This window comes from Podarcis filfolensis (assembly GCF_964270895.1).
Source record: "Podarcis filfolensis genome assembly, chromosome: 4".
NCBI lineage: Eukaryota > Metazoa > Chordata > Lepidosauria > Squamata > Lacertidae > Podarcis > Podarcis filfolensis.
In genome coordinates, this window is record NC_139607.1 from 54903656 (window position 1) to 54925599 (window position 21944).

General features: G+C 42.6%; 1 protein-coding gene across 1 annotated transcript; it reads left to right on the forward strand.

The window, feature by feature from the left end:
* The first annotated feature begins 4339 nt into the window (after window positions 1-4339).
* ADAMTS1 (ADAM metallopeptidase with thrombospondin type 1 motif 1) lies at window positions 4340-21501 on the forward strand. Its single transcript, XM_083611274.1, has 9 exons — window positions 4340-9226; window positions 12400-12746; window positions 13553-13685; window positions 14803-14970; window positions 16157-16443; window positions 17202-17388; window positions 17484-17659; window positions 18830-19005; window positions 19336-21501. Exons 1-9 carry the CDS (start codon window positions 8596-8598, stop codon window positions 20066-20068), a joined length of 2838 nt encoding a protein of 945 aa, XP_083467400.1. The 5' UTR covers window positions 4340-8595; the 3' UTR covers window positions 20069-21501.
* The last annotated feature ends 443 nt before the right edge of the window (window positions 21502-21944 follow it).

Consider the following 21944-nt stretch of genomic DNA (forward strand, 5'->3'; position numbering starts at 1 on the left):
TTAAATATATAGCCAGACCAACTTTTTGTCATTTTTTTTTACAAAAAAAAACTTGTTTATACTTTTCAGGCCAGGCTATTTTGACACATCTGTTTATTCATCTGACATCAACATGAAAGGTAAAAATGTACAGTATGTACATTTGTAAAGCAGATTTTTGTTAAACGCCTTTGGATGTTTCTGTTCAAAATGTTTAGCACTTCTGATTAGAATCTGCACATGCTGACTACAACAGTAGCAGGGCAATCCAAACCTTCTTTGGGCCAGTTCTGGCAACTTAGCCATCCTCCTCCTGGCTTCTCATTTCGTCCTCATTTCGTCTCATCAGTCGTCCTTAATGTTGTACCCCACTTTTCGACTGATTTTAATGAATAATGGGTCACCTAAATGATTGAATAAACTAAGAGGATAAATGGCTCATTTCAAGGTAGTAGTTTAAAGCAATGCATAGGAGTGAGTTCAACACTCTCGTTGCTGATGTAGCTGCATATTCATGGCATTACGCCAATCTGGAGATGTTACTTCAGAATCAACTATATTATACTACATTGTGTTGCAGGTTGTAGCCATCAACACATGGAAGAGAGTCAATCCAAGCACTGAGGCACACTAACAATTGTTTTGTATTTGCTCTCTCCCCAAGTTGCCTGATGAAAGGCTGATGATGTAAGCTAAGATACATTGAGGTGAATTTAGATTTCTTATATTCATTGAAAATATAGTTCATTTTGTTCTTCCACAATGTAGTTATTCTTTAGAGTATCAATGACTTCTATATTAGACCTATTGCAAAGGACCACATGAGGGAAATACATGCAATTCTCATTATGGGAAAGGATAAAAAGAAAATAGAAGCTATTTCCCTTACTGAAATTAGTGGGAGAGTCTAAAGTTCATCAAAATATTCACTCCTAGAAAAGTAGAACATGCATTTCCAAATCTGTCATTTTCCAAGAGGACTGTTTAAATTGTATTGCTTTACCACCTGACAGCTGAGACTGTGATTAGAACGTTTAATTCTAAGCTGGACTTTCCAACAGATCTAAAAATTGTCTCATTTGCTCAAGAAGCTCAGAATGGAGAAATGACAGGTAACTGATACCTTCCCCTCTACTTAGGTTTGCCATACATCAGGAAAATTCTTGACATGTCCTGGTTTTCAGGTGTAAAAATGGCACCAGGGAGGAATTTTGCCGAATCTACAAAATGTCAGGAAAAACCCGAATGTATGGCAACACAGTGGGAAAGGCAGCAGAAACAGCTCAAAAATCATAAAATCACTTTTTTGTGGGTGCCAGAAATTTTACTTTTTGAAATACAGTGGTACCTCTGGTTAAGAACTTAATTCGTTCCGGAGGTCCGTTCTTAACCTGAAACTGTTCTTAACCTGAGGTACCACTTTAGCTAATGGGGCCTCCCACTGCCGCTGCACCGCTGCCACATGATTTCTGTTCTCATCCTGAAGCAAAGTTCTTAACCCGAGGTACTATTTCTGGGTTAGCGGAGTCTGTAACCTGAAGCGCCTGTAACCTGAAGCGTCTGTAACCCGAGGTACCACTGTATGGCAACCCTACCTCTACTGAAAGCCAGGCCATTTCCCTTAGCACCCTTCTAGAAGAGCCAAAACAAATAGTGTTTTCCAAGCAACAAAACCTGCAGCTGGAGTGCAATGAAAATGTGACAATCCTCAAGCAGAAGCACAGAACTGTAAACAAGGACTTCTAGATCCCTCACCCAAGTGCAAAAGAACAGCTATGGTTGCAATCCTCACCCCAATGAGAACTCACTTGAGAGAACCCCATCAACTGCAGCGGACCCTACTTCTGAGTAAACACAAGATTTCAAGGTACAACAGGTGTCTTACAATCACAAACACACACACATCATCTCTAAAGGCTGTTAGATCCATTATCCACCAAAAGGGTACCAGGAACAGTCTGTTTGGGCAGCACTTTGGGCTTTCCAGTTGCTACTGATTAACATCCATCTCACAAGCCCCCTTCACATCTTAGTACACTAACCAACTGTTTTGTCTGTGGTACATAGGCTGTAGTATAAAGCAATTTAGAACACTTAGTGGAGCCCTCCACATACCATATGCACACAAAGACCAGGAAGGCAGGCTGCCCTGCTGTACCCAAACCATCTATAAATTAATGTCACTGATTAAAAATCACTTTAAACAAGGATTGAAACTTGAAGTTCATTCAGTCCTAGTGTGAACATATTCCTGATAGTCAAAATATTAAGCATGCCTGAAGGAAGTGAGGTTCACATGACAAAATGAGAACGCTCATATTACCAGACATTAATCTTCAGACAAATGCTACAGCTAAGAATGTAAGCTGGAGGCTCATCAAAGGGGGAAATACATCAACATTATAGTATCTGTTAGCAGAACAATCTCTATTGATGGATCAGAGTCACTGTGTAAATAGATGAAGGACAGCTGACCTGGGTCCACAGGACTAGTCAAAGCAACTGTTAGTGTCAAGCAGACATTAATTTTTTTCCAAGCATCTATGATCTAAGAAAAGAGGTAGAGATAAGGTAGAGTGTTGCATGATTATACGCTTTGAAAAATCCTTACGCTGATAGAATTTATAACAGGATCATTCTAAAGCTGAAAGACAAACTGAAATTAAAGTTCATTAATTAAGGCTAGTGGGCTATCTACTAACGTGTGCATCCTGCAAAGTTTATCAGAGAAAAATAGGGTATTAGCTTTAGGGAAATAGATAGCTACCTGATACTAGATCAGCTGAATATTGCCTATTTTGACTAGCTGTAGCCCTCCAGGATTTCAGACCTGGGTCTCTCGCAGCTCCACCTGGAGATGTTAGGGACTGAACCTGGGACTTTCTGCTCTCCCCTAAACTGAAGAATCAGAATATAAGATATCTTATAATGAGGCAAAAAACTAAATGAACGACTTCACCTATCTGATGAAAACTCTTACCTCAAATGAACAGTAGAAGCCAGAGGGACAATTTATAGCTAAAATTGGCAGGAGAGGGGAAAAACCTCTCCTATCCACGTAATGTGCTCATGAACTGGATTGGACCCCTGCACAGCTGCTTTGTCTTGAAAATGAACATGACCAAGATTTAGCATGCTTAACATAACATTGTTTCCTATTTGTTCCCTAATGCAACACTTAATGTTCAACTAATGCAACACCTAATGCAACATTGTTCCCTAATGCAACACTTGCAGCTGAATTTTCAACTACTACCTAACTTCCACAGCATTAAACCAACATTAACATTCAACAAAGCTAATACCGTATCAAAATGCACACCCCTATTTTCAAACCCATGAGCATGCATGAATGGCAAATAGCTCACATCTACAGAACTGGTAAATCTACTCAAATGTTTTGGAATATTTCCTCATCAAAATGAGCAGTTGCCTGATCTAAGTGAGCCATCTGGTGGTGTGTATTCTCATTTATATTCTCTCTTCTTTTTCCCCAAAAATAAGCTAAATGGGTAGGCACATTTCTAAATGGGTATGCATCTAGTAAATAGAATGCCACAACCACCACTTTAGTCACAATTGCCTACATATTTGTCCACTGTGGTTTCAGACTCACTTTGGACATGCAATAATTCCACATAGAAAATGTACTAAGCTTCAACTTGACACCTGAATGTCTTGTAAGATCTTACATTCTGCTTACACCAAGCAACTCCACAAACTGCACAGATAGAAAGTTGGTTTATAAAACCATTTTTGAGGTAGGAAAACTGGCACTCACTATCCATATGACAGTATCAGAGAAATTTTGGATGGAGCAAAATAGTCTCATAAAAGATGCAAGCTCAGTGAATAAAAATGCCCTGGCATGACACCTGAAAAAATGATAATGATGGCACCAGGCATTCCTCAAAGTGGGGTGGGAGTGGGGATGGACACTACTGAGAAGGCCTGTTCTCTTGTGCTTGCCCTCCACACCTTCCTTGGGTGTGCAGAAGGGTTTCTGCATAAGATCGCAGGCTGGTTCATATGGGGAGATTTGGGTTAGCTAAACTATTTCAGGCAAAAGACTACATTGAGCCATGACCAACCCTCCAAAAGCCCCATGGCAAAAAAACAAACAAACAAAAAAAGAGCCTGGCCGAAGTGAAAAAAGTGGCATGAAGCAGAAATGCAGAAATGCAGAAAAGCAGAAATTAATTAAATGCTGAATGCATACATTAACTTATGCCCTCAGTTTACCCTCTTCCTTCATTGGTCCATTAATGATTAGTCCATTAGCCCCCTTCAAACTTTATTTTTATCCAAGTCGCTCTATTCCCATCCTTAATCCTTCCAAAATCATTCCATTTGTATTTTATTTTATTTATTTTAGCTGATTATTTTAATTATTCTGTATCCCATCCAAAGTCAGCTGGTCCATCCTTTAATCCCCTGCCTCAAGACTCCATTAAGTGAATTAGGGAGCTGCCCCCCCCCCCGCCCCGCTGCTCCAGTGCAGCAAGGATTTGCTGAGCAGTAGGGCCATCAGCCACATTCGCAGCTGGGTTGCACACACTGACTAAGGAGGGAGGCAGGGTGATCACCTTGTGAGCCTGGAGCTGATGCAGCAATTGAACTCAAAGCTGTCACATGACAGGATCAGAAGCAGTCCAGCCCAGAGCCCAAGAAGCCCCACTGTGGAGTGTTCTATTAACTGCTGCTGGCAGGGATCTCACTAGCAGTGGGACTGAAAGTCAACCCCACTCCCAGCCAGGTGCAAAGGGGCAGAGAAGGTGGACTGTTCAGCCTGATCCAGACTAAACTACTTGAACTTAGTTCCCGCCATCAATGGGACTAAAGCCATACTAACAGTGCAGGCCCATATATGTCTACTTGAATATCCCAGTGGGATGGATGGGTTGACTCCCAAGCAAGTGGATACAGAATTTCAACCTATAGATGGAATCCCATGCTCGCTCACTTTGGAGAAACCCCCACTGAATGCAGTGGGAATTTCTTCAGATTACACGTGTAAAGGACCTAAAAGAACACTCCTTCGGTAGCAGTGAGACTAAGGGCTGATCTTCTTCTTGTCCCCACTTGGACCCATGCCTAGAAAGTGTGAGCCAAGCTGAAAACCACTTGGACCCGTAATTTTTGGCATGACACAAGCAAAAGTGTGAATGAGCCTTAAATTCCAATAGTACATTTTAAAGTGAGGTATAACCCTGAGGTCTTTTTATAACAGCCATCTGCTTTATTAGACAGGTAAAACACTTGTCTGCTAATATGAACTTTACCCAATTGCTTGACTAACAAAATGCAAGGTTTTGTACTGCACGTCCCAATGGCATGTTTTTCTCCAATTTACAGCACAATCCTATGCATGTCTTCTCAGAAGTACCCATCGATTTCAATGGGATTTCAATTTGCTACTCAGCCTTAAAATACCAAGCAGAAAAAACTGCCTCTTAAGTGTGTCTACATTCCTAAAATTATTCATCAGATACTACACAAACAGTGTGACAGTGTTAAACAAACTGTTGTAATAAAATACTGAGTCCATAGAACAAAATGTTAATGCTTCCACTAACTTCAGTTCAGCATCTATTGCAGCAAACACTATTAGAAAGTAATCTTTGATAGCAGAGTGCCACCTGGTGGAGAAACTGATAGCTTTTTAATGTCAAAAAGTTTAAGGTGGTCTGTATCTTTCACACCAGCCTCCAACACACACACACACACACACACACACACACGTGCTTATGTGCACGTGCGCACAGACACACAAGTAGTGTTGAAGTTATACAAGATAGCATTAAAACTGTGTTGTCACCTATGTAAATTAAGCTTAACCAGTGGAGGGGTGTATTTGCATACAGAAGGGCTTAAATTACCATTACAACTTAAAAATACTTGCAGCTGCAGCTAAGTGGTTACAATAGCAATCTAATAATTCTAAAAGTATAGGTAATGTTGTCTTTTACATGATGTAATTCATTGTTCTACTTTAACAGAAGGAAGTATATTTCTTAGAATAATACTTCCTTAGAATATAAACTTGAAGACACTTGTTTCCAAGTAAGTATGATTAAGACAGCAACCAAAAGCTTCAATATATACTTGTTTGGGCATAAATCTTATCAAACTTACAAGGACTTCCTTCCAAGTAAAAGAGACACAACATTTTAAATGATGTAATGCACAGAAAGCATATGGACAACCAACAGCCGGTTTTATTGAAAGCACAATGCTCATTTTGAAATAAACTTGCTGTTTCACTTTCCCAATATATACTAGGGGATTCCAGAGGGGATTTTCCACATACACCCATTGTACCAGTGTCTTCCATTTGGAAGGTCTTCTACATTTCTACCATGATTCAGGTTTATCTGGTTGTGAAATAGTCCTAGTCTAGTAATGTGCCTTGGCTCAGTGTAAATATAGTGGTGTTCTAGGGGTATGCTGAAAAAGTTATACTTGCCCCTAGAAAGGTGCCAAGGGGTGTGGATTATCTGGGTGAAAATGTAGCAGTTAGACAAAAGCTTATCTTACCATAATTAATTTGATATGTTGTAAAATACACATCTGAAACAAACCTTGAAAGTTGTATAGCTCCAACTGAAGCAGCACTGTGGTATGAATATACATATACATGTAGGTTACCATGTATCCCACATAATGAATATGCAACTCACGTGTCCTGATATACTTTGCTGAGCAAAGTCTTCCATTTGGATCTAGGGAGAAAAGCCCTTGATTTAGAATGACTGTGCTGAAATGTCATTGTGCAAAGGCCAACTGAAGGAAGGAAACTCTCTGAAGTTTAACCTAATGTGTAGTGTGCATGTGATGCAATGGAGAACTTTGGATTCAGAACTATTAGCAGCTGAGCAATAACCACACTAGTTCTGTTCATTTCAACGTTTTCCTTTTTTTTAAGGGAAATTCCCTTATTCCAAATAGGATTCCTTGCAAGAAAAGGAAAAAGTTGACAGCTATGTTTCAGACATGTGTCTGATTGTTCTTTGCCCTGGGTCTTAAGAAGAGGCCTCCCTTAACTGGGGTGAGGGGTGAGGAAAGAAGCAGTCAAAATACTGGACATCTCAAGCATGTTGTATATAAATAATTAAGTGGATTAGCTGTACTTCTAGAGTTTAGCTGGGATTTCAAGACAAGTTTATTGGCTGCTGCACATACGCAAATGTGCCTGTTCAAGTGGTTTTTAAAATAATACAAACTTCCCAGAAGTACAGGTGTACAACAGACTGTAGCTGTCATGAGAGCTGTGCAAGAACAGGAAGCTATAGGTAAAATCATCACTCTCACAACCATCACATTCGTGAGGCTCTGTTTTAGGACATGCTGTTCTTGCTCTGTAATTGGAGACCTTTTTCATCATACCCTTAGTTCTCCTTTTCCAAAGGAGCCCTGATCTGAGAGTAAGAAAATAAATTTATGAGGGTCAAATGAACAACACACACACCACTGTCCATTTCAAGGAGGGGAAACAGATGATTTAGCTCTAGTGTATTTTGTTCACCTAACCCTTTCTCCTCTGGTTTGGTCAACAGTGCTGCAACAAGTGAGAGTTGTACAATAAAAAAGCTAGTAAAAATGCAACGGCGTTTTACACATCCAGCGCCCACAAATTAACCTGTTCCAAGCTGGACTGGACAGATGTTGGCTAGCGTGGGCCACTGTCGCTCCGCTTTAGAAAGGATCTCACAGCAGGTGAGTGGCAGACGCCTTTGGAGAAATGATCCGTACCTTGGATCAAACAAGACGCCTGCTAGAATCTTACACACTGCCTCGTGTGCTAAAACGACGTGTGCTCTCTCTGTCCTCCTAAAATTGCCTTGGCAAACTAGAGAGAGCGAGTGGGAAGCCCAAAGATCTGGAAGGGTCGTCGGAGTTCTTCTTGGGTGGAGGAGATTCAAGGAAACCTCTGCCCTCGGCGTCCTCCTCCTCCAACTCTCCCTTCCCTGGAACACAGGGACCGCAGCAGGCGCCTCCTACGTGGAAAACCTGAGCTGCTGGCAGCGGCGGCGGGGAGGGGAAGGGCGCGCGGCCTCGGGGCTGCGTTGCTCGGCCAGGCGGCTTGAGCGGAGGGAGCCGCCGTGCTCGGAGCAGGTATCTCCCCCTCGGCCCCGGCCCGTCTCCCTTCCCCGCCTCCGCCCTCCTCCTCCTCCTCGCGGAGGGTGTGGCGGCCGGCCAGGGCTGGAGGCAGGCGTCCAGCGCCAGCGAGGAGCTGCAGCAGCAGCCACGAGTTACGCACGCAGTGAGCTCAAAGCTTGTCTACGGGGGTCCCGCCTCCTCGGGTAGGGGGAGGGGGGCTCCCCCGAGCGCATCCCATAAAGGGCAGGGCGGGCTGCCTCGGCGCTCGCATTCAAGGCGAACAGCTCGGCGCTCGCGAAGCCGGGACCCGCCTCGCTTGCTTCCCTCAGCGGACTCCCGAGAGTTCACTTGACGAGGCGAGCCCGGCGGCGCCCCTTCCCGCCTCAAGAGTCGTCCCGAGAGGAGCGCCGGGGCTTCGAAGGTGCTACTGAGGCGCTTGGACTGCCCGAGCCCACGCCCGCCTTCGGGGCGTCTTCGCTTGTACCTTCTCTCCTCCGCAAGTTACCTCAGCACAGCATGGAGAGGGCGGCAGCACGCCTGGCGCTGAGTGCGCTGTTGCTCTGCCTGGTCGCTCGGGGCAGCCCGCGGCAGCCCGACGAGGAGGAGAAGGCGCTGGTGGTGCCCGTGAGGCTGGATTCCGCCGGGCGGCGGCAGCAGCGGCTCTACCGCCTGGACGCCTTTGGCGAGCGCCTCAGCTTGGAGCTGCAGCCCGACAGCAGCTTTTTGGCGCCGGACCTGACGCTGCAGTACGTGGGCAGCCGGCCCCGGAGCGAAGAGGAAGAGGCTTCCGAGCAGCCGGGCGCCTTGGCCGGCTGCTTCTACTCCGGCACGGTCAACGGCGACGCGCATTCCGCCGCCGCCCTCAGCCTGTGCGGAGGGCTCCGCGGGGCTTTCTACCTGCGCGGCGTCGAGTACCTCATTCAACCGGCCAACGCCTCCCTCCAGCAAGGAGGAGACGAGCCGCTTCGGCTGCACGTCCTGCGGCGCCGGCTGAGAAGGAGCCCCCGGCAAGACGGCGGAGCGAAGTGCGGAGTGACGGACTCCGATTTCCCCTCTACGGCTGCGGAAGGGCGGCCGCAGCTGCATGAAGGGAAGAAAGCGGCGGCTGCAGCAGGAGCAGCAGCACCGGAGCACGCGGCTCGCGCAGGTATTAACCTCCCTGCACTTGGCTGTCCTTGGCGGGGAAGCCGCTGAACTTCCAAGCCAAGGGAGTTCAGGCTCTGTGGGAACGTCAGCGGGATGCGGCGTGGCACGCATGCGCCCGGGCGGCCGCACTTTTTTTCCAAAGCGCCCGGAGTGGTCCAACGGCTGCAGTCGACTTCCTCCGATTGGCCACTCTAAAAAATGGGGGTGGGTGCAAAAAGAGCGAGAGAGAGAGAGATTTATAACAAAGCTAACTTGTGCTTAGGGAAGTAAGTGTGGTTTCCAGAGTTTGCATTCCGTCGCACTTAAGAATGCTTGCAACGATTGTATGACTGAATAAGCTCTTCAGAAATGTCCTTATTTTAGATTCTAAGAGTGTTTGTTTGGAAGTTCCATTGATTGCAACAGGCACCATTTCCAAGCAGTTTAAATCCTATGCAAGTGGAGTGAGTCCTGTTGGAGGCAGTGGGACTGGCTTCCCGATAAACATGTACAGGATTGCGTCGCCCAATAATGACCTGCATTTATTGTCCACATGGAGGTCTTTATTTGGGACTGCTCTGGAGTAAATGTGGTGTGTGGATCCATTATTCCAGTGTCGGGTGCCAAGTTGTGCCCACCTGTTCTAGAATATTCCCCCCAAAAGTGCTTACTATATTCCCTGCCCCTCTACCATTTAAAATTAGAAGCTTCTAAAAAGTAAATAGTCTGCAGTTCACATAAGGAGGAAAGCTGACCCTAACCTTTTAAAAAGATCATCGTAAGGGGGTTCAAAATAAATGAAAAGGGCAGGTCCATCATAGTCTGCAAACCTCTTATTTTAGCATAACCTCATAGGAGTCAGGGGTAATACTGTGGAGACCACTTTAGCAGAATATGAATTGAAATTAATGAGCACACAACCTGATCCTATGTTGCTTGGAAATAAATTCTACTGAGTTAAATGGGGTCATCCTGCCAATCAAGCATGTGTAGGAGTGCTTGTGTAGGAATGCACAATGTTCAGGCTAAGGTCGAAATGCAATTCATTAGAGCCTGGGTTACAGTCCCAAACACAATTACTAAGTAAACTGGACTACACTGAACATATCCTAAATGCAGTGAGATTTTGTTTCCCTTCAGTTAAAACAAGGCAGAACCTTGCAATTAGCAGTGGTGATGCAATCCTATATATATTGGCTAAGAAACAATTATCCAGCAAATTACATTGTAACTCATAAATAAACATATCTACATCAAATTACATTGATAGTACTCTTGAGTCCTAAATATGTAAATCTGTGCTCTCTGAACAATAAAGCATACGCTCTATTGAAATTAGAGATTGCACTCTGATCCTAGGTTGCTCAGTTTGCAAATCCCAGAGACATAGCAGCTAATCCCAAATAAGTGTGCATAGGAATGCAGCCTTAACCTATGCAGAATTATTCAGAAATAAGTAATCTAACAACCATTGCTAGTTCCAAAATATGAATGAGAGGAGGTAGTTCAGGTATAATTTCCATCTACATCCCTGGATCTTTATGGATGACACAGACACAGGACACTCTTTGGTTTTCTGAAGCTTGAGCACCAATTCCAGCAGTAAATGCTTTTTGAATATACTTTCCTACCTTGTATCGTTCCTCATCTTAAATCAGTCACTCCTTCCCAAAGCTGCTTTTAGCTCCATGGGCAGGAAAGGGCAGCCCCCGTAGCTAAATGAACAACTTAAAACTGTTGCTGCTTCCACTCATTTACATGGCCTTTATGATTAGGAAATTTCCACTGCAAATTACACGGGGCAAGGGGAAGGAATGAATAGTGAATCGAGCTCACTGTATCCTCAAGTATATGCTCATGGGGGGGGGGGAGAAAAGGCAGATCTTTATTGACACAAAAGTATCCTAAAATTGTGGTAATTGCTGTACAGTATGATCATTCACAACCATGCCTTTGGACACAGGTGTAGCAAAGGGGAAGTTCCAGCCCAATAAGGGCTTGTGAATGAAGACCATTTAATATGACTCATGCAGCCAATGAGAAAGTAGAGGAAAAGGCACTAGGACTAAGACAAGGGCACAGTGTCTGGAGCATAGAAAGTGATGCAGTGAGGTCACAAGAACTGGGTCACAGTAGCAATTGGCTGCTTGGCACAAACTTTTATTCCTGCACTCTGCTTTCCACGTGGAGCCCCACAATCTTAGTCAAGGCTTTTGATTTCCAGTGCCAGCATGACATAATCCTAAGGTTTTATTACCGGAAAGGGGGGAGGGCACTTCTTCCAAGCATGCTTCCAGTCGTTTTAATCCTACAGCAAATTAATTGTATGTTCATTCCTGGTTCCATACATACCCTTTGCTTTTATTTAAGTACAAATTTTATTTTTAATAGAATTACAGCTGTTCTACATGGAAATCACACTCCAGTTTAAAACTGAGGGCGGAACGAGCAATGCAAAAAGGATAAAGCTTTTCCTCAGTGGCTGTGAGCTGGGCTTCCACATACTGAAGCCTACCATTTGATCAACAAGACAACAAACTTCTATTCTGTTTAGGAGGCTCAGCAATTGTGTCTGTCAGCAGCACACTTAACTTACAGCAGTAGGAAGGTGGGGCATCTTTCTGCCTGTCTATAACAGCAGGGAGCTCAATGGAGACGTGAGGCATTACCCATTTGCAGAGGGAATATGATCCCTCGCTTCTCTACTGGCAGTAATAGGGGAAGAATTTCCCTTTCTTAGAGGAATAACTCCTCCTACAGGCAGGCAAGGAATTTTGTTTCCAAACCAAGAAAGCAGCTGTCATCAGCATGAAGGTGTGCCATTTCCAAGAAAAGTGGGGAAACCCCACTGCTAGTATTATGCCAAGCACAGAAACGTGGGCATGTGTAACATGCATGGATCCATGATGAGACTTTGGACCTGATCCTGAGTCAGCCTCTTATTTCTAGACTCTGAATCTTGGCCTAGGTTGCTTGTGAAGAATGATTCACAGCAGCAAGGGAGATTTATATTTTTACCTGTGATGGAAATATTGCCTGGATTGAAAAAGAATTATAGAATTTGCTTTTAATAATAATAATATGTTGCATCTTTGCTACTTTAAACTCTGTCAGAAATGTTTACTGTTCAAGCTCTAGGTATAAAACAAGTCCTCAGTCAGCTATTTATAAGTATTTTTCTTTTCTAAAATACAGGACATAGAAGTACAAGGAAGAAAAGATTTGTGTCAAGCCATCGCTATGTGGAAACCTTGCTTGTAGCTGACCAATCTATGGCAGAGTTCCATGGCAATGGGCTGAAACATTATCTTCTGACACTCCTGTCTGTGGCTGCCAAATTGTATAAACATCCCAGCATCCGGAACTCTGTCAGTCTGGTGGTAGTGAAAATAATGGTCATCTATGATGAGCAGAAGGGGCCTGATGTGTCCTCAAATGCTGCGCTTACCTTAAAAAATTTCTGCAACTGGCAAAAGCAACACAATCCTCCTAGTGACCGGCATCCTGAGCATTATGACACTGCAATTCTTTTCACTAGACAGGTAAGGAGAAAAGAATGAAAAAGGAATGTGTTTGTTTGGCAGATTTCCTGAGTATGGTCTGGAAGTACATAGGCTAAGCTGAGGCTAAGCAGGTCTGAGCCTGGTTAGTGTTTGGATGGGTGACCAGCTGGGACCCAGTTTGGGTGCCATGATGGGGAAAGGCAGGATTTAAAAATTAAAAAAATAATAATACATTTATTTACTTATTTATCATAAGGCTTTGGAACCAATGCATCCAGAAACTTTTCATTTGATTTTTTAAGAAATATTGTTCCAAAGATCCAGTCAGCGAAGAAATATGTTAATGCACCAGTTTTACTTGCTATACTTTTTGTAATTTCACCCATTTGGAAACTACAGAAAGTAAGTAGTTCAGCATGCATACTGCTGAGAATTTGATTTGTGAGATTTGTTGGCTCCTGCTTGAACGGCAAATCCACCTGGAACTCATTCACAAGAAGTTTTAGGTAAATTTCCATTGCCACACAACTGCATAAAGTAGGTGGGGAAAACTCATACATTATGGTGTGGGATAATTACCCAAACAGTTTATTTTAAAAAACCTCCATAGGAAACTTACACTATTGACTTAAAATATATTTCTTTGCAGCATGACTACCACAATTAGCATAGCAAAGTTTTGTGCAAGTCCTTCCAAGAGAGAATTATCTTTATACCTGTTGAAATTCTGAGCATTAATGCTCTTTCCAGAAGGAAAGGCAAACTGCCAAAGTAAGACTCTTCATGCCAAGGTTAAGCTCCTGACCTAATTAATAATGAAACTGGCTCTTCTTCTCCTTATATAGGATCTCTGTGGTGCCAAGACATGTGATACACTTGGGATGGCTGATGTGGGAACAGCTTGTGATCCAAACCGCAGTTGCTCTGTCATAGAAGATGATGGCTTGCAAGCCGCTTTTACCGCCACTCATGAATTAGGTAATTGAGATTCAAGAGAGATCTGTGGCAGCCATGATTTATTTTAAAACATACATTATGCATTTTAGTCTGCATTTAAGCTATTAAATCAGCATGATTCTCTGTTACTGTGGTCTAGTTCTCAATGAGGTGGTAAACCTTTGCCTGGGTTGTTCCTCTTCAGAATACAGGTGGGGGGCATGCATTATTGAGTGTTCATCCAACAACAACCAAATATCAGTTTACACAGAAAACTAGATCTTAAGGAGGATAGGTCAGAACCCTTCTCTCTGATTTCCCCGCCTCCCTAGAGAAGCATTCAGTTATGCCACCTTCCACTTGTAATCTGAAGAAACAAGACCATAGGTGTGTGTAGTCTGAAGTGATACAGCCACCTTATTGAGAATCTGCATAAAGTTGGGCAGCATTTGGAGAACAATCATGAGGGGAAAGGGGCCTTTTAATTAGTGCTGTATCAAAGTGTTTTGCCAAAACCTTTCTTCTTCTTTTTTCTTTTTTCTTTTTCTTTTTTTTTTTTTTTTTTTTTGGCATTTCAGCAAAGTGGAGGAGATGCAATGAGCTCCATCCCCAAACTTGATCTTCAGGAGTGGGGAAGAAAACTCTTTCAAATAACATTTTGGAAGGGCAGCTTTCTTGCTATTCCAAACAAGATGGCTGAGGGTTTACTCTCTCTGCCCTCAAAATACACATGGCAAAAAAAGTTTTGTCGCCATGAAAAACAGTGCCAGAAATTCTTGAGCAGTCCAATCTGAACTATTTTCAAAATTCTCCAATGCTGCATTATGCAGCCTTATTCCACGGGGCATTATTGTGGATCCATTGGCCAAATGTGAATTACCAAAGGAAGTAAGAGAGGGTCTTCTGTTCAAAGTTTACTTATACTCTGAATTGCAGCTTTTGGCTGCTTGCAACCCTGGCAGATGGCCTTGCAACCCTGACACAAAACTTGCTCTGTTATCATTTTGTCCTTGGGACTCCTAAACTGTGACTTCTTTTCTCCAGTAGTACACATCAAAATTACATCCATGCAGATGTTTAATACTTAGTGTAACAGAAGGTAATTTTAATGAGTCATAATGTATATAGCAGATTTTATGATGCTACCTTTTTTTTCCAGGCCATGTGTTCAGTATGCCCCATGACGATGCAAAGCAATGTGCTGGTATTAATGGTGTAAGCAGGGACTCCCATATGATGGCATCTATGCTTTCCAACTTGGATCGAAGCCAGCCGTGGTCTCCGTGCAGTGCTTATATGATTACTACGTTTTTGGATAATGGCCATGGTAAGTCGTGGTTTCAATTTATCTCTGTAATGCTAGGGTTCATATACTGCTTACATTTAACGCTTTAATTTCCAGCTTACTGAAACAATTCTGCACTTCGTTATGCTGCTTTCTAATATAAGTCTGCTGTTACTTGCCCTTTAGACCACTTTTACACATCTGGGAAATTATTTAAAAGATGGTCTTTCCCACAGAAGTGGCATCATTCCAGAAGGGGTGGGTGTTGACTGCATGAGAAAACCCCACACAATTGGCTCATTCAGCCATGTGGGTGGGTTATCTAAGCCAGACAGGAAACGCTTGTGTGTAAGTGATATCCATACTGTTGTGACAATGTCAAGAACATATTTTACTTGCTCTTCAGCTGTATCAGACAGCTATTGGTCATAGTAACACAAATGCAGTCCCCGTGCTCGTGTCCAGCATGCTCCTGAGTATTAGGGAGAGAGGGCAAATAGAGAAGGACTGGTGCTTTTGAAACCTCAACACACATTTCCTAGAGGCCTCTGCTTGGTTGTTACTGGAAACAGAATGCTATACTAGCCAGATCATAGGGGTGATCTGAAGTTCAATGGCAACTTCCATTTTATGGTTGAAAATATGTTGTCAAATATTGACAGATTCACTTCAATAGTCTAAAACATTCCTTTCTGCAGGCAAAATGTGCCCATCTTTGCACACTACAAATGCTATAAAAATGACTTTGCAAAGATAGGCACATTTTGCCTGCAGAAAGGTCCAGGCTCAATCGCCAGCATCTCTAGGTAGGACAAGGAAAGGGCCATCATGTCTAAAACCCCAGTGAGCCACTGCCAATCCATTTATACCAGGGATGGGGAACCTGCCATCCAGCATATGGTGTTGGACTCCAAATCCCATCAGCCCTAGTAAACATGGCTACTAAGCTGCGTGGGCCCAGTGGCCTTAAGACTGCTACCTATGTTCCTCAGTGCTTTTGAATCATTATTTTGATCACTTTCATGCAATCATTCAACAGATCTCTGTTGCACCTGCTTAGACGTATTTTCTTACAGTACATTTTGTTAAATAAATAAAATCCTAGTGAATGCATGTCTCAGAACAGAAATCCCTCAAATCTCTTTCTGATACTATTCTATTTTCAGGAAAAGCAACCCAACTTTTTTTAACAAAAGGTTCCCATCACTCTTTTCCCCCCTTTCTCCAGGCGAGTGTTTGCTGGACAAGCCTCACAAGCCTATCCAACTCCCTTCTGATCTGCCTGGAACACAGTATGATGTGAATAGGCAGTGCCAGTTCACATTTGGAGAAGATTCCAAACACTGTCCTGATGCAGCCAGCACATGTACAACTTTGTGGTGTACTGGCATGTCTGGTGGATTGCTCGTGTGCCAAACCAAGCATTTCCCTTGGGCAGACGGCACCACTTGTGGAGAGGAAAAGTGGTGCATGAATGGCAAGTGCATTGAGAAGACAGACAGGAAGCATTATGATGTAAGTATGATTATTATTTTTTTTAAAAAACCCCTGAAAATATAGATCTAGATCTAATCAAGAGTGATGATGTGCAGTGTAATTATTATTAGCTGCCCTAAGTCCCAGAATGGGGAAATGGTGGAATATAAATAATAATAATAATTAATAGTAATAATGATGATGATGATTTGATTTGCTACCTGCCCTTCACCTCAAGATCCTATGCACAACAATTTAAAATGCATCATGAAGATGTGGCTAAACAAATTAGGAATACTCTGGGCCACTCAAGTTTTTAGTTCCAATAAATCTAAATATTTTAGCTTAGTATAGTGATCCTGTGTGTGTTAACTCAGAAGTAAGGGGGCAGTCCAAGCATCCAACTGGCAGCAGTATGACCTAATGGGGCAGCATAGCCCCCACCACAGTCACGCCACTCATGCCAACTAGGGCAGGGGCAGCAGAGGAAAATGACACTCCATTAGGCTAGCTGCCAGGCTGGTATAACAAATTGCCCTGCTGCTGTCACATGACCTGGTAGTATAGCCAGGTCAGGACCCAGCAGACCCTGTGCCAGTGCAATCCTATGCATGTCTACTCAGAAATAAGTGGGACTTACTTGAGTAGGACTTACTCCCAGGTAAGCATGCATAGGGTCGCAGCCTCAGTCACTAGAAAGTGGGCATAGAGTTGCAGCCTAAAATATGTTTCTAATGGTTGATGCTTTCCCCCAAAGCATTTCACATGTGGGCTTATTTCTGTGTCTTGAAATGTAGACCCCTATTCATGGTGCCTGGGGATCATGGAGTTCCTGGGGAGAGTGTTCCAGGACATGCGGTGGTGGAGTGCAGTACTCTCTGCGAGAGTGCGACAACCCAGTTCCCAAGAACGGCGGGAAATACTGTGAGGGAAAGCGGGTGCAGTACAGGTCGTGCAACATTGAAGACTGTCCAGACAACAATGGTAAGTTACAATCAGTTGTTGTTTTTTCTCAAATAGAAAAGAAATGTAGTTGTGATATCTTCAAAATGCCTAATAAATGTATTTTCTGTACACAGGCAAAACCTTCAGGGAGGAACAGTGTGAGACTCACAATGACATTTCCAAGTCTCCTTTTGGAACTGGGCCTGTAGTGGAATGGACACCCAAGTTTGCTGGAGTCACTCCCAAAGACAGATGCAAGCTTACCTGCCTTGCAAAAGGCACTGGCTATTTCTTTGTCCTTCAGCCTAAGGTGGGTGTTGGTGTCAGTGTCGGTGCATATTACTTATAGGCAAAGTTTTATATGTGCCATTAAATTTTATTGCTCCTAACAATTGCTTAGAGAGGCACACCCTAATATGGAAACTAACACTTTATTCAAATAGCTTCACTCCCCTTGCTTCACTGCAGTCCAATCTTCCCACTGCAAACCGATCTGCGTGCATAGTCATTCTGTTTCTATATCTTATTTTTAAAATACCTTTGAAAATATTTTACATGGTATCTGAATTTATTCATTTTCTAAGATCCAGCAGGTTCCTTCATTCTCCCTCTACGCCATAGCAATGCCTAATTACTAAACATCTAACTTCTAAAAAGTAATAAAATGCTTTTTATTCGATTTAGTTTCAATTTTGGAGCTATTAGTCAGAAAAACTCATCCCTCAAAGCTTAAAGTAAGGTATAGTCGTATTCTTCATAATGAAATATTACTTGGCTATATGCTGACTTCCTGATCCTTGAAGAAATTAATTAGGCTCCTGCTGACACGTGCTGGAAGATCAAAGTCTGTTTGTTGCTGTTACAGAATATAAATTGATAACTTTTGATCTAGAGAGACAGGCAAGGAGCAGTGAGCTGTCTTCGTGATGCTATGCATGAGCAACTGCCCAAGAAAGAACTTAGTGTTGTCAGTTCTGAACACCAATGTGAGAGATTTGGGGAAGCTTAAATTCTGAGAGGGAAGAGGAGACTGTACTCTGCCACATTCCCTACCAACCCTCCAAAATCCTCACAGATGCTTAGCTTACAGAGCTGGACTTCTGTTCAGTTTTATACCAACACAGTTCCTAATGATCACAAACTATGTGCACAACCCCCAAGTGCTGGATATAGAAATCCAGGAAGCAGTTAGGCAGTACCTTTCTATGCATGTAGTCCAGAATCCAGCCAGTCATGTGTTTATGGAAACCCACTTCTACACATGCAGCACACTCACTGAACAAGGACAATAAAATTATAGTTTTATTATGACTTCCACTATTGATTTTCAGTGAGGACCACTGAATATCTCCTCCGTTGAAACTATTGTGATTAAGAAGTGTTTAACTCTGGATGGATTGTACCTGGTGCCCAAAATGTTTAGTGTTAGTACGAACACATGTGTGCCCTTCTAATCATGGGTTCTTTGCTTTCTTTAAAGGTGGTGGATGGAACCTTGTGTAGCCCAGAGTCCACTTCAGTCTGTGTCCAGGGGCAATGTGTAAAAGCTGGCTGTGATCGCATCATAGGCTCCAGTAAGAAGTTTGATAAATGTGGCGTCTGTGGAGGAAATGGATCTACTTGCAAGAAAGTGTCTGGAACACTTTCTAGTTCCAGGTATGTGGGGTTTTATCCTTAACTGTTCCTAATAGCTTACAGATATGTCTTATCCACTAGGATTGTAGAGCAGTTGTATTGTTCAGCTGAGGGACCAAACTTTCATCTTTTAAAATTGAAAGCTTACTTAAAGCTTGCATTAATGTACAGGACCAAACTTTCATCTTTTAAAATCGAAAGCTTACTTAAAGCTTGCATTAATGTACAGGAATTTTAACTTTTGAAGCTGCAAAGATCTAGCCAATCATAAGTTTCTGTACCTAATGTGATCCTTGAGTAAATAAGGATATACTGGAGACTCAACTGCTGTCCTCTTTTTCTTACCTCTAGACCTGGTTATCATGATGTTGTTGTGATCCCTGCTGGGGCAACGAACATAGAAGTTAAACAACGGAATCACAGAGGTATCAGGCAGGACGGCAGCTTCCTTGCTATTAAAGCTGCAGATGGAACCTACATTCTCAATGGTGACTATACACTATCAACTGTGGAGCAAGACATCACCCATAAAGGCAGTGTGTTGACATACAGCGGCTCCTCAGCTCCTCTGGAAAGAATCCGCAGCTTCAGCCCACTGAAGGAACCTTTAACAATACAGGTCCTTACCGTGGGTGATTCGTTTCGACTTAAGATCAAATACAGCTATTTTGTGAAGAAAGCGGGTTCCGAGAAACCTCCCAGCAAAAAGACTGATTCTTTCAATGCAATTCAGGAGACGATCTTATCTGAATGGATTTTTGAAGAATGGGGAGAGTGTTCTAAGTCCTGTGGTACTGGTTGGCAGAGGAGATCTGTAGAGTGCAGAGACCTTAATGGACAGCCTGCCACAGACTGTGCAAAAGAACTCAAGCCAAGCGATGTCCGGCCGTGTGCAGACACACCATGCCCACAGTGGCAGCTGGGAGACTGGTCACCATGCTCTAAGACATGTGGGAAAGGCTTCAAGAAGAGATTGTTAAGATGCATGTCCTTTGATGGTGCCACATTGTCCAACGAAAGCTGTGACATTTCAAAGAAACCTAAGCATTTAATAGACTTCTGTAATGTTACAAACTGCAGCTAAACCGTAACAGGTTGGGGAAGCTAAAGTTGGTTGTTTTCTTTTCCCCTTCAGACCAAAGCACTGAAAATGAACTATTGAGAGGTAGCAATTGTAATTCGCATGGAAAATTCACAGGGAATCCACTGAGATGGAACAGTGCAAATAACGTTAAATAGTATACTGAAATGTAAAACAAAAAACCAAACAAAAAGCCACGTCAACTGAAAATCTGATAAAAAACAATATTAGTTGCTAGCTGTTTCATCTTCAGCAGGTAAAAGTCCTGAGGCATTACAATTTCCTCTTTTAAGTCTGTTACAAATTAAACAAAACATAGGCAGTGGCCAAAGAAGTTTAAACAAACATTTCAATGTTTTAGTGAGAGTTGGGTTTTTTGTTAAAACTTATGGAGTTTGTTTTGTGGTACTGATAAAATCCCTCTCTTAATCAAAGTTGGAGAGGGAGGACCATTTTCCTCTAAGCTTAATTATTGGTCAGCTCTTGCCTACCTCACAAAAGCAAAAAACACACGTAACAGTATTTTTTTGGGGGGGGAAACTATATTGTTCATGGCTGCTATCAGTAGTTTTATATAACAGTAGAGTGATATTTTCCACCAGGAAGCAAACAATTACAATGATGTTTGCTTGTAAAATCTGATAACTAGAATGTAGTGCTCTTAAAACCTTTTGATTTAATTAGATCCTTTTTCTTCATTGTAGCTGGTATGCTCAACCTGCAGAGTTAGAATGGTAGCAGTTCGAGAACCGCACACTGTTCTCACTGCCCTGGATTGATCGCTCCCTTGTGTGTGTGTCTGTTCTTCATGCCCACAATTGTTCCACAGGACTCCAACAAAACCCAAATTTAGCTTTGGAGCACATGCATGTGCCTGATTCCACCATGAAAACATATTCCTAAATTGTTACCATTTGAGTTATCTAACAGCCACCATTTTGTTCAGATACAGCTCTCCACCTCGTCGAAAGTAATATTCTTATGTTTTCAGCAAAGAGTTAATGGAATTTTATGGATAGAAAATTGCTTAATACATGGCACCCCATAAATTTGCATTGTTTGAATCACTTGTACGGCAGGGAAGATTGCTGCGGGATAGCAGGTCCATCCACAGCAGTATGCCAGTCCCTGCATATTTAAAAAGGATGTGCTAGTTCATAGACTATGAGAGAATATGGCTCTCCATATGTATATAGTAAAATATATTGCTATAGAGGATGCGTACTTTATAAGTATTTATATTCTTTCCCTTCTGAGAAGGGTTATAATTGGTAATAAAATGCATATAATGAACCTATTTATTTTTATATTTCTTGGCTAATATGATCTCCTAAGTTATCACTTTTTTAAAAAAAGAAAAAGACATATAACAAGGATAGAGTATTTATGCAATATAATATGATACTAGAGATAATAAACACTATGAATTTTGGAAACTGTGTGAGGGTTTTTATTTCACTGATGTTCACAGTACTGTGTTCAAAAGAATAGCTGTTGTGAAGGTTAATGAAGGACATTGAAAGACACAATCCAGCCTAGCGCATGCATTATGTTCTATGCAGGTATCAGCCCTCCAGCGCCCTTAACATGCATGCTTCACTTCACCTGGTTTGCAGCTGGGAGTGGAAGAGCTACGATTCCTATCACATTCCCACCTTAGCTCTTACCTGGATGTAGAGATACACAAGCTTAGCTCAACACAGTCCTAATTGCATTTATGCTCCTTTTGTTGGATATAGGTGTTAGGCCTGGTTCATACATGGAAACAGTGATGCTTTAACCACCTGAAATGCCACTGCGTGCAAAAACATTATTCAGGTAAGGCAGCTTGGGACATAAATCCATCTGCTTTCACTGCACCACTGCAATCTGAAAATCT